The 12,469-nt window shown below is 39.8% G+C and overlaps 1 protein-coding gene across 1 annotated transcript in view; it reads left to right on the top strand.

The window, feature by feature from the left end:
• PSMF1 (proteasome inhibitor subunit 1) overlaps positions 1 to 12,469 on the top strand; it is a 52,297-nt gene that overhangs the window by 7,533 nt on the left and 32,295 nt on the right. Inside the window, exon 3 of the mRNA XM_082671137.1 lies at positions 664 to 746. Within this exon, the coding sequence (XP_082527263.1) occupies positions 664 to 746 (83 nt within the window). The remainder of the gene's footprint in view (positions 1 to 663; positions 747 to 12,469) is intronic.

The raw sequence follows: 12,469 nt of genomic DNA, 5'->3' as shown, positions 1-12,469 counted from the left end.
GTTTATCCGTCTCCCTTTTGATGAACGTTTAGATTTTGTAGCACACAGCGTTCTTAGTTATAAACGACAGAATCCCCTCAGGTTTGTTTAAACAGTCAGGTTTATTAAAAGAACTGGGATAACTCACTGAATTGTTGGGAGGGCTGGAGAAACAGTTTCAAGGCTGGGCTTCCAGGGCATTGCTCCAAACCATGCCATGGAAACCACTGCTGCTGCCACCACCCCAGGGCATTAGGTACTGGCTGACTGCCAACCCAGGTGCCCCTTCTCAGGAGCCACTGATGTTGTGACCCCTGCTGCCTCTGCTGCTACTCTTGATAGCAAGACGTCTGCCCCTTACTCAGCCTGTTTATCCATGGTGCTCACCTCCAAGTGGAAGTTGTGCATCCATTTGGCACCTCAGTTACATGCCTGTGTCCAAGCTGCAAAAGAGCCTGGGAAGTAGGTTTTTCTGGGCTCTGCCTCAGAAAGGCATTATTCCTAGATCAGAGAAGTCCCCAAGCATGAGACATGCACTTCATCTATTACGAACAGTCCTTATATATGTCTCTTTGTATTTCTTTAGGTTAAGTATTAAATTGTTCCTCTCCCCCCACCGCCCCGCCGCTTACTCATTAGACCAGAAATACCCCAGTCTCTCATTTTCTATTTTCATTTTTCTAGGAACATGGCTCACAGCAAGTGTCAGACTTGACCCTGAACTTGAATGATTATATCGATTCAGATCACCTGGTTGACTTCCACAGGTATTTCTAAGGGTTGGCCTTTCCCTGGGAAAAAGAAGAGAGAACCAGTGGTCAGATATAAGGAATGGACTTGAGGTGTCAGAGAATGGAGGAGGGTTAACAGAAGGATCTTTCTCTCTTGGGCACAGTCACTTCTCATTTCTCTTTTCTGTTTATTTGAAGAGAAGATTCACGTGGGAAATGCCACTTGAAATAAAATGATGCAGTCAAGAGTCCACAAGTCTACAGGGTAGAGATGGGGCCTAGCCAGTGGAGTCAGTCGGAGTGAGTTCCTAGGAGGAAGAAGTGTACCTAATCTGGTACACTCCATCCCCCAATTTTTAAAATAGACTTCATTTTTTACAGCAGTTTTAGGTTCACAGCAAAATTGAGTGGTAAGTGCAGAGAGTTTCCTTGAACCTCCCCCCTGCCCCGCACTCTCACAGTCCTGCCCAGAATAGTGCATTTGTTATAGTTGATGAACCTACGCTGGCACACATTATCACCCAGATTCCATTCTTGGTGGTGTTGGAATGTGTTTACTTTTGTAAGAAACTGCCAAACTGTCTTCCAAAGTGGCTGTACCATTTTGCCTTCCCACCGGCAGTGAATGAGAATTCCCTGTTGCTCCACATCCTTGTCAGTGTTTCAGATTTTGGCCATTCTAATAGGTGTGTAGTGGTATCTCATTTTTGTTTTAATTTGCAGTTCCCTGATGACATATGATGTTGAGCATCTTTTCATATGCTTATTTGCCATCTATGTATCTTCTTTGGTGAGGTGTCCAGGTGTTTGGCCCATTTTTTAATCGAGTTTTCTTATGGTTGAGTTTCAGGAGTTCTTTGTATATTTTGGGTAACAGTCATTAATCATATGTGTTTTGCAAGTATTTTCTTCGAGTCTGACTTGTCTTGACTTTTTATTTTGAAATTTGCAACCCCACAGAAAAGAGGGTTGGCAAAAATATTACAATGAACACCCATATACCCATCACCTAGGTTCACCAATTTTTAACATTTTGCCACTTTTGCTTAGTTTTTCTGTATGCTTTTTTGTTCTTGAACCATCTGAGAATTATTTCCAGACTTTATAAACCTTAACCCCTAAATATTTCATCATGTATCTCCTTGTTCTTACACATCCTCCTGTTACCACAATTAGGAAATGTAGGATTGATGCATTAATGTCATTTAATACACAGTCCATGTTCAGATTTCTGTAGTCATCCCAGCAGTGTCCTTTTTAGCTAGGCTTTTGGTTTTAGGTTTGAGGTTTTTTTTTTCTTATCCAACCAAATACCACACATTGCATTTATTTTCACGTCTTTTCAATTACCTTTCATCTAGAACAGTTTCCTAGACTTTTGTTGTTCTTAGCATTGGTATTTTTGAAGACTTGAGGTCAGTTGTTGTGTAGAACATTCAGATTGTTTCCTCATCATTTGATTCAGGTTGAACATTTTCAACAAGAACACTATGTAAGGGAAGCTGTGTTCTCCTAAGTGTTTTACATCAGGCACGTGACATCTGTCTTATTGTTGATTTTGTTCAGTTTGATCATTTGGTTATGACAGTGTCTGCCACCTTTCTGTCCAGTAAAGGCATCTGTTTTCCTTTGTGTTTAATAAGTGATCTGTGGTATTATATTAGCAGACTGAATTTTCTGCCTCCCAACAGTCTTTTACCCAGTAGTTTTAGCATCTGTTGATGATTCTTGCATGAATCAGCTATTACTGTGATGATTATAAAACAGTAATTTTCTATGTTTATAATTCTTTCTACATTTATTAGTTAGATTTTTTAATTAAAAGCTTTCTATTCTCTGTCCCCCTTATTTTTAATTTTTTAAATTTTTAAATTGATTTTTGGCTGCGTTGGGTCTTCATTGCTGCACGTGAGCTTTCTCTAGTTGAGGCGAGCAGGGGCTACTCTTCGTTGCGGTGTGCAGGCTTCTCATTGTGGTGGCTTCTCTTGTTGCAGAGCACAGGCTCTAGGCACGCGGGCTTCTGTAGTTGTGGCGCACGGGCTTAGCTGCTCCGTGGCATGTGGGATCTTCCCGGACCAAGCTCGAACCCACGTCACTTGCATTGGCAGGTGGATTCTTAACCACTGCACCACTGGGGAAGTCCCTATTTTTAATTTTTAAAATATCAAAATAGACTCCTGGGTTATTTTTTATTCAAAGTTACATTCCATTTCTGTCATTCTTTGAATGCTCAGCTTGTTCCAGAGTTGACCAGTAGGAATTCCCTCAAGCTACCTCACCTGTCTTTTTGACATGTCACCATGTCAGAGCGTTTTCACACTTCCTGGCACAATAAGGTGTTCTGCCCTCACCTTGTACTTTACTTGCCCCTGCCTTGAAACCAGGGATTTTTCTAAGGAAACATGATTTCTGTTGGTGGGTAATAGTTTCCAAAATCTGGGCCCTGAGTGTGCTCATTAATATGAAGGATGTCATTGCTTTCAGGCTTTTTCAGAGAACAGAGCTAGGAAACTTTCCTGGAGTTTTTTTTTTTTTTCCTTAACATTTCAAACTGATACTTTAATTTTTAATCTAACACTGCAGAATTTGTATTCTCTTATTCTGTACTTGTAACTCCCTTCTGTGTTGAGAACCCTGATGCCCAACAGCCTCAAAATACTTAACTCATTTGTTTGATTCTAAAATACACACAGATAGTTTTTGAACTGCTACATCAGTGCCGACCAAGAACAGATCTACTAAGTAAAGTCACAAATACAATTTCTTTCCAGTTCTTTTTGTCCTTTGACTGTGTGCCACTGAGCATATATATTGTCAGAGTATTGTGTTCAAAATGTATTTAGATTTAATGCTTGTTGGTCCATCAGTGTAATGAAATTATCTGTTTGATAGCTAGTTGGGCCCATTTGTTTCCACTTTATTCCATTTTGGGGACTTTATCCCCATCCTCATTGACCTCTTCAGGGTTTTGGAGGAAGCCTGGCATCACTATAAATTCAGTCGTGAGAACTGCCTGGAAACCCTGTTGGATTTAATTGCATCTAATCAGCGATAACCATCTTTAACCCGCTCCACTTCTCTCAGACTTCGGACAACCTGCCCGCATCATTCTGGCCACCCCTCTTTGTCTCCATCCTTCTTTCATGCATCCTCTGTGTGAGGAGATCCCAACTTCCACTCCTGGTCATCACCCTCCAGTCAGTTTCCCACACAGCAGTTGGACCAGCGTTTTTAAAACACAGATCAGGTTATGATTAAAAGTCTTGCTTGGGGGCTTCCCTGGTGGCGCAGTGGTTGAGAGTCCGCCTGCCGATGCAGGGGACGCGGGTTTGTGCCCCGGTCCGGGAGGATCCCACATGCTGCGGAGCGGCTGGGCCTGTGAGCCATGGCCACTGAGCCTGCGCGTCCGGAGCCTGTGCTCCGCAACGGGAGAGGCCACAACAGTGAGAGGCCCGCGTACCGCAAAAAAACAAAACAAAACAAAACAAAAGTCTTGCTTGAAATCCCTCAGTGATACCACCTCACACATGTTAGGAAGGCTACTATCAAAAAAACAAAATAACAATTAGTAAGGATGTGGAGAAATTGGAACCCTTGTACACTGTTGGTGAAAATGTAAAATGGTACAGCAACTATGAAAAATGGTGTGGTGGTTTCTCAGAAAATTAATTACCATATGATCCAGCAATTCCGCTTCTAGACATAAACCCAATAGAACTGAAAGCAGGGTCTCAAAGAGATAATTGTGCACCCACGTTCATAGAAGCGTTTTTCATAGTAGCCAAAAGGTGGAAGCAGTGTAAGTGCCCATGAATACCTAGGACAGATGAACGGATAAACAAAATGTGGTATATACAGACAATGGAATATTACTCAGCTTTAAAAAGGAAGGAAATGCTAACAAATGCTTCAGCATGGATAAACCTTGAGAACATTGTGCTAAACAAAATAAGCCAATCACAAGACAAATTCTATATGGTAATATGTATATGAAGTACCTAGAATAGTCAGACTCAGAGAGACAGAAAGTGAAATAGTGGTTGCCAGGGACTGGAAGAGGGGAGAACAGGGAATTATTGTTGAATGGGTACAGTTTCAGTTTTGTAAGAGGAAGTGTTTTGAAGATAGGTGGTGGTGGTGATAGCACAACAACGTGAATATACTTAATACTACTGAACCGTACACTTAAACTGGTTACAGAGTTGGTAAATTTCTTACAAATTAAATCTAAAAAAGAAACCCCAAACCCTTCAGTGAGTGTTCATTTCTCCAGGGATGAAGAACAAAATCCTTGATGAGGCCTAAAGCCTAGGGCCCAGCCCCTCTAACCTCATCGTTTGCCACTTCCCACTTAGTTCCGGTGTCTCAGCTGTGGTGCTGTGTGCCTCCTCCCTCTTCAGCGCTCTCCCCTTGGCCGAGAGTGCTCTCCCCAGCCTCTTCCCACAGCCAACTACTCTTCTTCCTTCAGTTTCCATTTAAACATCAGCTCCTCAGAGAAGCCTCCCCTGCTCCCCCCATGTTTGAACCTTTTAAGCATTTAATAAGTGGGTATTTTATGATTAACTGCCTACTAGCCTGTGATCTCCTTGAGGGCAGGATCTGGGTCTTTTTCACACAGTAGACAAAGGAATGAAGGAGTGAAGTGAGGCCAGGCCTGGCCTTGGCAGAGCTGCTTTTCTGGGTGCTGTCCACACCATGACCCTACCTCACCCCTTCAGAGGGTAAAGGGAAGGACACTGAGAGTGTGGTCTCTCTCTTGACTTTTTCATTCTGGAATTCCATTGGGAGAACAATTGACAAAACCTCTGGAAAAACCCAGGCCTGTACACCAGGCTGGTCATGCTCCTGAGAGCATTTAGTCCCCTCAGCAATACTGAGAGAGAAACGGTGATAACCGTTTTTTTTTTTTTAATTAACATTTGTTGTTTTGTGTGTGCTTGGGGGGTGTGTTTTGATTGCTGTAAAATGACATAGTAGGACTATGAGAATGAGATGAGATGTCAGCACAGAGTGCTTAGTGCTGGGCCCAGCCCTTCATGAATATGCAAACGGAAAGAAATCTGATCACAAGGAATCATCTCCGTGGAAACTGAGGCTCAGAGAGCTGGGGTATAGATCTCTCTCCTGATCATAAGGCCCTCCCTCTCCTCTGCCTTTCTGGCAGCAGCACTGAGCTGCCTGCTTCTGGCCCCCTTCCACCATCTGGCCCTCCTTGTTAGGTCGTCATGGCATGTCATGTCTGTTCTAGGTAGAAATCTGTGCCCCTAGTTGAGCAAACTGATTTGCTAAGGAGTATAAACCTGTTCCTTTCTGTCATGCCTCTACTATGTTAGGATGACAGGCTGTCCTTTGCTACTACCAAAATGGCAGTTCTCCTAAGGCTTAGAAATCATGCGAGAACTTCTCCTTCAGGACTTAGTAGTTTTTTAATCAGACCTGAGTTCTACAGGTAAACCTTTTGCATAGGGAGATCAGAGGGCTTCCACCTGTATCACACACAGTTCATCTGACTGAAAGGAAAGAGGACTTAGATATATCCCCGCTACCCAACTTGGTCAGGGAAGCAGCATGGTGTACAAAGTTCTGTGTTCTAAGTAGGAACCTGATCTTTGTAGGAATGTATGGACCACAGGCCCTTAGAACTTCTAAACCATTGCAGGTATTACACTTTTTAGTCATGGAACTCTTTATTCAAGCACGCATAATATTCCATTGTCTGTATTGACCATATTTTGTTTATCCGTTCATCTGTCCTAGGTATTCATGGCCACTTACATTGCTTCCACCTTTTGGCTACTTTGAATAATGCTTCTTTGAACATGGGTGTACAATTATCTCTTCATGTTCTTTAGGATTCTGGAGGAAAGAGTAGGGACAGCAAATGGAGGTCCTTGTGCCCTATCCACTTGGCTTTCTCCATTGCCCTTCCTGGGCCCCCTTCCATGCCAGAGAAGCCCTGAAACCACTGATCTAGTCTAATCTCAGTGATTTTATGGTTATGTAATAAGTGATTTTTTAATTAAACTTTTTATTTTGAGATAACTTAGACTTACATGCAGTTGTAAGTTGTAAGGTATAATACAGAGAGACTTGTATCCTTTATACATTTTACCTTTATACATTTCACCTCAATTATAACATTGTATAAAACTACCTTAAATATTAATAGTAAGGATATTGACATTGATACACTGACAGTAAGTATTTCCATCACCACAAGTATCCTTCCTGATGCTTTTTTATAGCCACACCCCCTCCCCCTCCCCACCCTTCACCCCCTGGCAACCATCATTTATTCTCCATTTCTAAAATTTTGTCTTTTTTTTTTTTAATTTTTATTGGAGTATAGTTGATTTACAGTATTGTTTTAGTTTTAAGTGTACAGCAAAGTGAATCAGTTATACATATATATATATATATATATATATATATATATATATACCACTCTTTTTTAGATTCTTTTCCATATAGGTCATTACAGAGTATTGAGTAGAGTTCCCTGTGCTATATATATTAGGTCCTTATTAGTTATCTATTTTATATGTAGTAGTGTGTGTATGTCAATCCCAGTCTCCCAATTTATCCCTCACCCCGCCGATAACCATGTTTGTTTTCTACATGTGTGACTCTACTTCTGTTTTGTAGATAAGTTCATTTGTACCATTTTTTTAGATTCCACATCTAAGTGATATCATATGATATTTGTCTTTGTCTGACTTACTTCACTCAGTATGACAATCTCTAGGTCCATCCATGTTGCTGCAAATGGCATTATTTCGTTCTTTTTTACAGCTGAGTAATATTCTATTGTATATGTGTGCCACATCTTCTTTATCCATTCCTCTGTCGATGGACATTTAGGTTGCTGCCATGTCCTGGCTATTGTAAATAGGGCTGCAGTGAACATAGGGGAGCATGTATCTTTTTGAGTTATGGTTTTCTCTGGATAGATACCCACAGAGGGATTGCTGGATCATATGGTAGCTCCATTTTTAGTTTTTTAAGGAAGTTCCATACTGTTCTCCATAGTGGCTAAACCAATTTACATTCCCACCAACAGCGTAGGAGGGTTCCCTTTTCTCCACACCCTTTCCAGCATTTATTGTTTGTAGATTTTTTGATAATGGCCATTCTGACCCGTGTGAGGTGATAACCTCATTGTACTTTTGATTTTTGTTTCTGTAATGATTAGTGATGTTGAGCATCTCTTCATGTGCTTTTTAGCCATCTGTATGTCTTCTTTGAAGAAATGTCTGTTTAGATCTTCCACCCATTTTTTGATTGAGGTTTTTTTTTGATATTGAACTGCATGAGCTGTTTGTATACTTTGGAGATTAAACCCTTGGTTGTCTAGTCATTTGCAAATATTTTCTCCCATTCTGAGGGTTGTCTTTTTGTTTTGTTTATGATTCCTTTGCTGTGGAAAAGCTTTTAAGTTTAATTAGGTCCTACTTGTTTATTTTTGTTTTTATTTTTATTACACTAGGAGACGGATCAAAAAAGATCTTGCTGCAATTTATGTCAGAATGTGTTCTGCCTGTGTTTTCCTCTAAGCGTTTTATAGTATCCGGCCTTACATTTAGGTCTTTATTCCATTTTGAGTTTGTTTTCATGTATGGTGTTAGGGAGTGTTCAAAAATGTTATATAAATGGAATCATACAGTATGTAACTTTCGGGATTGGCCTTTCTCACTCAGCATAATACCCTTGTGATCCATCTGAGTTGTTGCATGCATCAATAGTTTGTCCCTTTGTCTTGCTGAGTAGTATTTCATGGTATGGTAGGCATGGCATTTCACAGTTTGTTTAACCATTCACTAGTTGAAGGACATCTGAGTTGTTTCATTTTTTGCTATTACGAATAAAAGTGCTATGAACATACATGTACAGGCTTTTGTGTGGACATATTTATTTCTCTACAATAAATGCCAAGAGTTCAAAGGTAATTGCATGTTTAGTTTTTTAAGAAACTGCCAAACAGTTTTCCATAGTGTCTGTACCATTTTACGTATCCACCACCAGTGTATGAGTGCTAGTTTCTCTGTATCTTCACCAGTTTCTGGTGTTATCGCTATTTTTCATTTTAGTTATTCTGATGTATAGTAGTATTGCATTGTGGTTTCAAATTTGCATTTCCCTGATAGCTAATGACAGTTCCTTGTATATTTCAGATGCAATTCCTTTGTTGGATGTTGGTTTATAAATGTTTTCTCTCAGCCTGTAGTTTGTTTTTTCATTCACTTAACAAGGTCTTTTGCAAAGCATAAGTTTTTAATTGATAATAGCTATTTGATAAATTTTTGCTTTTATGGATCAAGCTTTTGGCGTCAAGTGTAAGAACTCTTTGCCTTGTTTTAGATCTCAAAGCTATTCTCCTGTTTTCTTTTTCTAAACATTTTGTAGTTTTATGTTTTACATTTAAGCCTGTGGTTTATTTTAAAGTAATTTTTGTATAAGTTGTGTGCTTTAGGGAGAGGTTCATTTTCTTGCCTGTGGATATCCAGTTGCTCCAACACCATTTGTCATTGAATTGCTTTTGCAACTGTGTCAAAAATCAGTTGTCTGTACTTGTGTTGGTTTATTTCTGGGTTCTCTTTTTTTTTCCATTGATCTTTGTGTCTGTTCTTCTGCCAGTGTCACACAGTATCTATTATTGTAACTGTGTATCAGTAGTATACCTGAATATTGAGTAGAGCCATTCAAGATTGCCCAATTCTTCTTTGTCAAGATAGTTTTCACTCTTCTTGAGTCTGTGCCTTTCTGTATAAACTTTAGAGTAAACTTCTCTTTGTCCATAAAAAGCCTTGCTGGGATTTTGATAGGATTTGCATTAAACTTACAGATCATTAAACCTAAAATGGAAAAAGTTGACATATTTACTATGAATGTGGTATGTCTCTCCATTTATTTAGGTCTTGCTCTGTTTCTTTCATCATCATTTTATAATTTTTAGCATATAGGTCCTGGACATGTGTTTTGTTCTTTTCGGGTGTGAGAGGTGATTATAAATGGTGTTCTGTCCTTGGTTTTGATTTTCAAATGTCCACTGTTAGTATATAGAAATGCAGTTTATTTTTGTGTGTTGATCTTTTATCCTGTCACCTTGCTGAATTCGTAGTGTTCTTGGAGGGGTTTTTTTGGTAAATTCCTTGGGAATTTCAAGGTAGACTGGCATGTCATCTGCAAATAGGAGCAGTTTCATTCCTTGTTTTCTAATCTGTGTGCATTTTCTTTGTCTTGCCTTACTGAAGTGGCTGGAACTTCCAGTATTATGTTAAATAAGAGTGGTTAGAGAGAACATCCTTACCTTGTTCCCAGTCTTAAAGACAAAGTACTCAGTCTTTCATTACTAAGTATATTGTTAGCTGTAGTTTTTTTGTAGATGCTCTGTATCATGTTGAGGAAGTTCTCTTCTATTCCTGGTTTGTTGAGAGTTTTTATCATGAATGGATTTATCGTGTTGGATTTTGTCAAATACCTTTTCTGTATCAATTGATATAACCATATCATTTTTCTTAGCTTATTGATATGTAGGGATTTGTAACTATTGAACCAGCCTTGCGTACATACAATAAATCCTATGGTATTAAGTCTTTTATATATTTTTGAATTTAATTTGTTAATATTTTGTTGAGCATTTTTGCATCCAAGTTCATGAGAAATAGTGGTCTGTAGTTTTTTGTTTGTTTTTTTTAAAATTTTATTTATTTATTTATTTTTGGCTGTGTTGGGTCTTCATTTCTGTGCGTGGGCTTTCTCTAGTTGGGGCAAGTGGGGGCCACTCTTCTTTGCGGTGCATGGGCCTCTCACTGTCGTGGCCTCTCTTGTTGCGGAGCACAAGCTCCAGGCGCGCAGGCTCAGTAGTTGTGGCTCACGGGCCTAGTTGCTCCGCGGCATGTGGAATCTTCCCAGACCAGGGCTTGAACCCGTGTCCCCTGCATTGGCAGGCAGATTCTCAACCACTGCGCTACCAGGGAAGCCCTGTAGTTTTCTTTTTTTTGTACTGTCTTTGTCTGGATTTGATATCAGCATAATACTGGCCTCATAAAAATGAATTGGGAAATGTTCCCTTCTCTTGTATTTTCTGGAAGTGACTGTAAATTGGTGTTAATTCTTTAAATGTTTGGTAGGCTTCTCCACTGAAATCATGTGGACCTGGATATTTCTTTTGGGGGGTGCTTAAGTAGGAATTGTGTTACTTTAATAGAACTATTCAGATTATCTATTTCATTTTGCCTAAGTTGTTACAGTTCGTGGTTTTTGAAGAATTAGTCTATTCTAAGTTGTTCAATTATGTTGTTATTAGTATTCTCTTATCCTATCAGTGGCAACAAATTTGTTATAATATCCCATTGCATTCTTGATATTGGTGATTTGTGTCTTCTCTCTTTTTATGTTTGCTGCTCTTGCTGGAAGTTTATCAGTTTTGTTCATTTTTTGGAAGAACCAGTTTTTTGTCTTTTTAATTTTCTCTTGTTTTTCTGTTTTCTCATTTATTTATTTTTATTCTTTATTATTTCCTTATTTCTGCTTGCTTTTGGTTTAATTTGCTCTTCTTTTTCTAGGTTCTTGAGGTTAGAATTTAAATTGTTGATTTCTTTCCTCTTTTCCAATGTAAACATTTAGTGCTATAAAGTTTCCTCTCAACACTGTTTAGCTATAATCTCATTTAGCTATAATCTCACATAATTTAATATGTTGTACTTTTATTATTATTCAGTACTTTGTATTTTTTTCAAGACTTCCTCTTTGATCCATGGATTATCTAGAATTGTATTGCTTAACACCATGTATTTAGAGACTTCCTTCCAGTTTTGATGCTTAGTATGATTCCATGTGGTCGAGGAACATACTCTGTATGATTTCAGTTTTTTTTTGACATTTATGAGGTTTGCTTTTTTAACTTATTTTTTATTGAAATATAGTTGAATTACAATGTTGTGTTAATTACTGCTGTACAGTAAAGTGATTCAGTTATACATGTATATACATTCTTTGTCATATTCTTTTCCATTATGGTTTATCACAGGATATTGAACGTAGTTCCCTGTGCTATACAGTAGGACCTTGTTTATTCATTTTATATATACTAGTTTGCATCTGTTAATCCAAACTCCCAATCCAACCCTCTCCCACCCCCCCTCCCCCTTGGCAACCACCAATCTATGTCCCTGATTTATACGGTTTGCTTTTTGACCCCGGATATGGCTCATTTTAAAACACCAGATTTTTAGGAACTCTGTGGAGTCCTGCCCACTCCCTGTTACCTCAGTCTGCCTCAACACTTCAGCTATAGCTCACATTGCTTGTCTCTCACCAGCAGAGAAAAAAGGCCTTCCAAGGGCCCCTGAGTTAGTGACAGAATTGGACATTAAGCCCTGAGAGCCCTGCCTACTTGGACTAGGAACCTGGTTCATCATCCCCATGGAGACTTGCCTTCCATGACCCCTCCCATGACATGTGATGAACACACAATGAGGCTGAGGGTGGAGTGGGGTGGGGTGGGCAGGGTACAGAGGAGTAGCCAGTCTAGGCCCTGTGCCCCTACACCCTCACCGCTTTCTAATGGGGTGGTAAACGAGAAGGGGCAACTCAGATGCCTAAGAAGCTTAGGCCCAAATCTCGGAGACAACGCCAGGCTGTTACTCCCGTCACCCAGGTCCGCCGGGCAGCCCGTTCCCACCCTTGCAAACAGTCCAAGCGTGACGCCAAGAGCTATCAGCGCCGCCGCCGCCGCCGCCGCCGCCGAAATACTATAC

This window comes from Grampus griseus (genome assembly GCF_964374135.1).
Source record: "Grampus griseus genome assembly, chromosome: 14".
Classification (NCBI taxonomy): Eukaryota; Metazoa; Chordata; class Mammalia; order Artiodactyla; family Delphinidae; genus Grampus; species Grampus griseus.
This window is presented reverse-complemented; position numbering and strand designations above follow the sequence as displayed.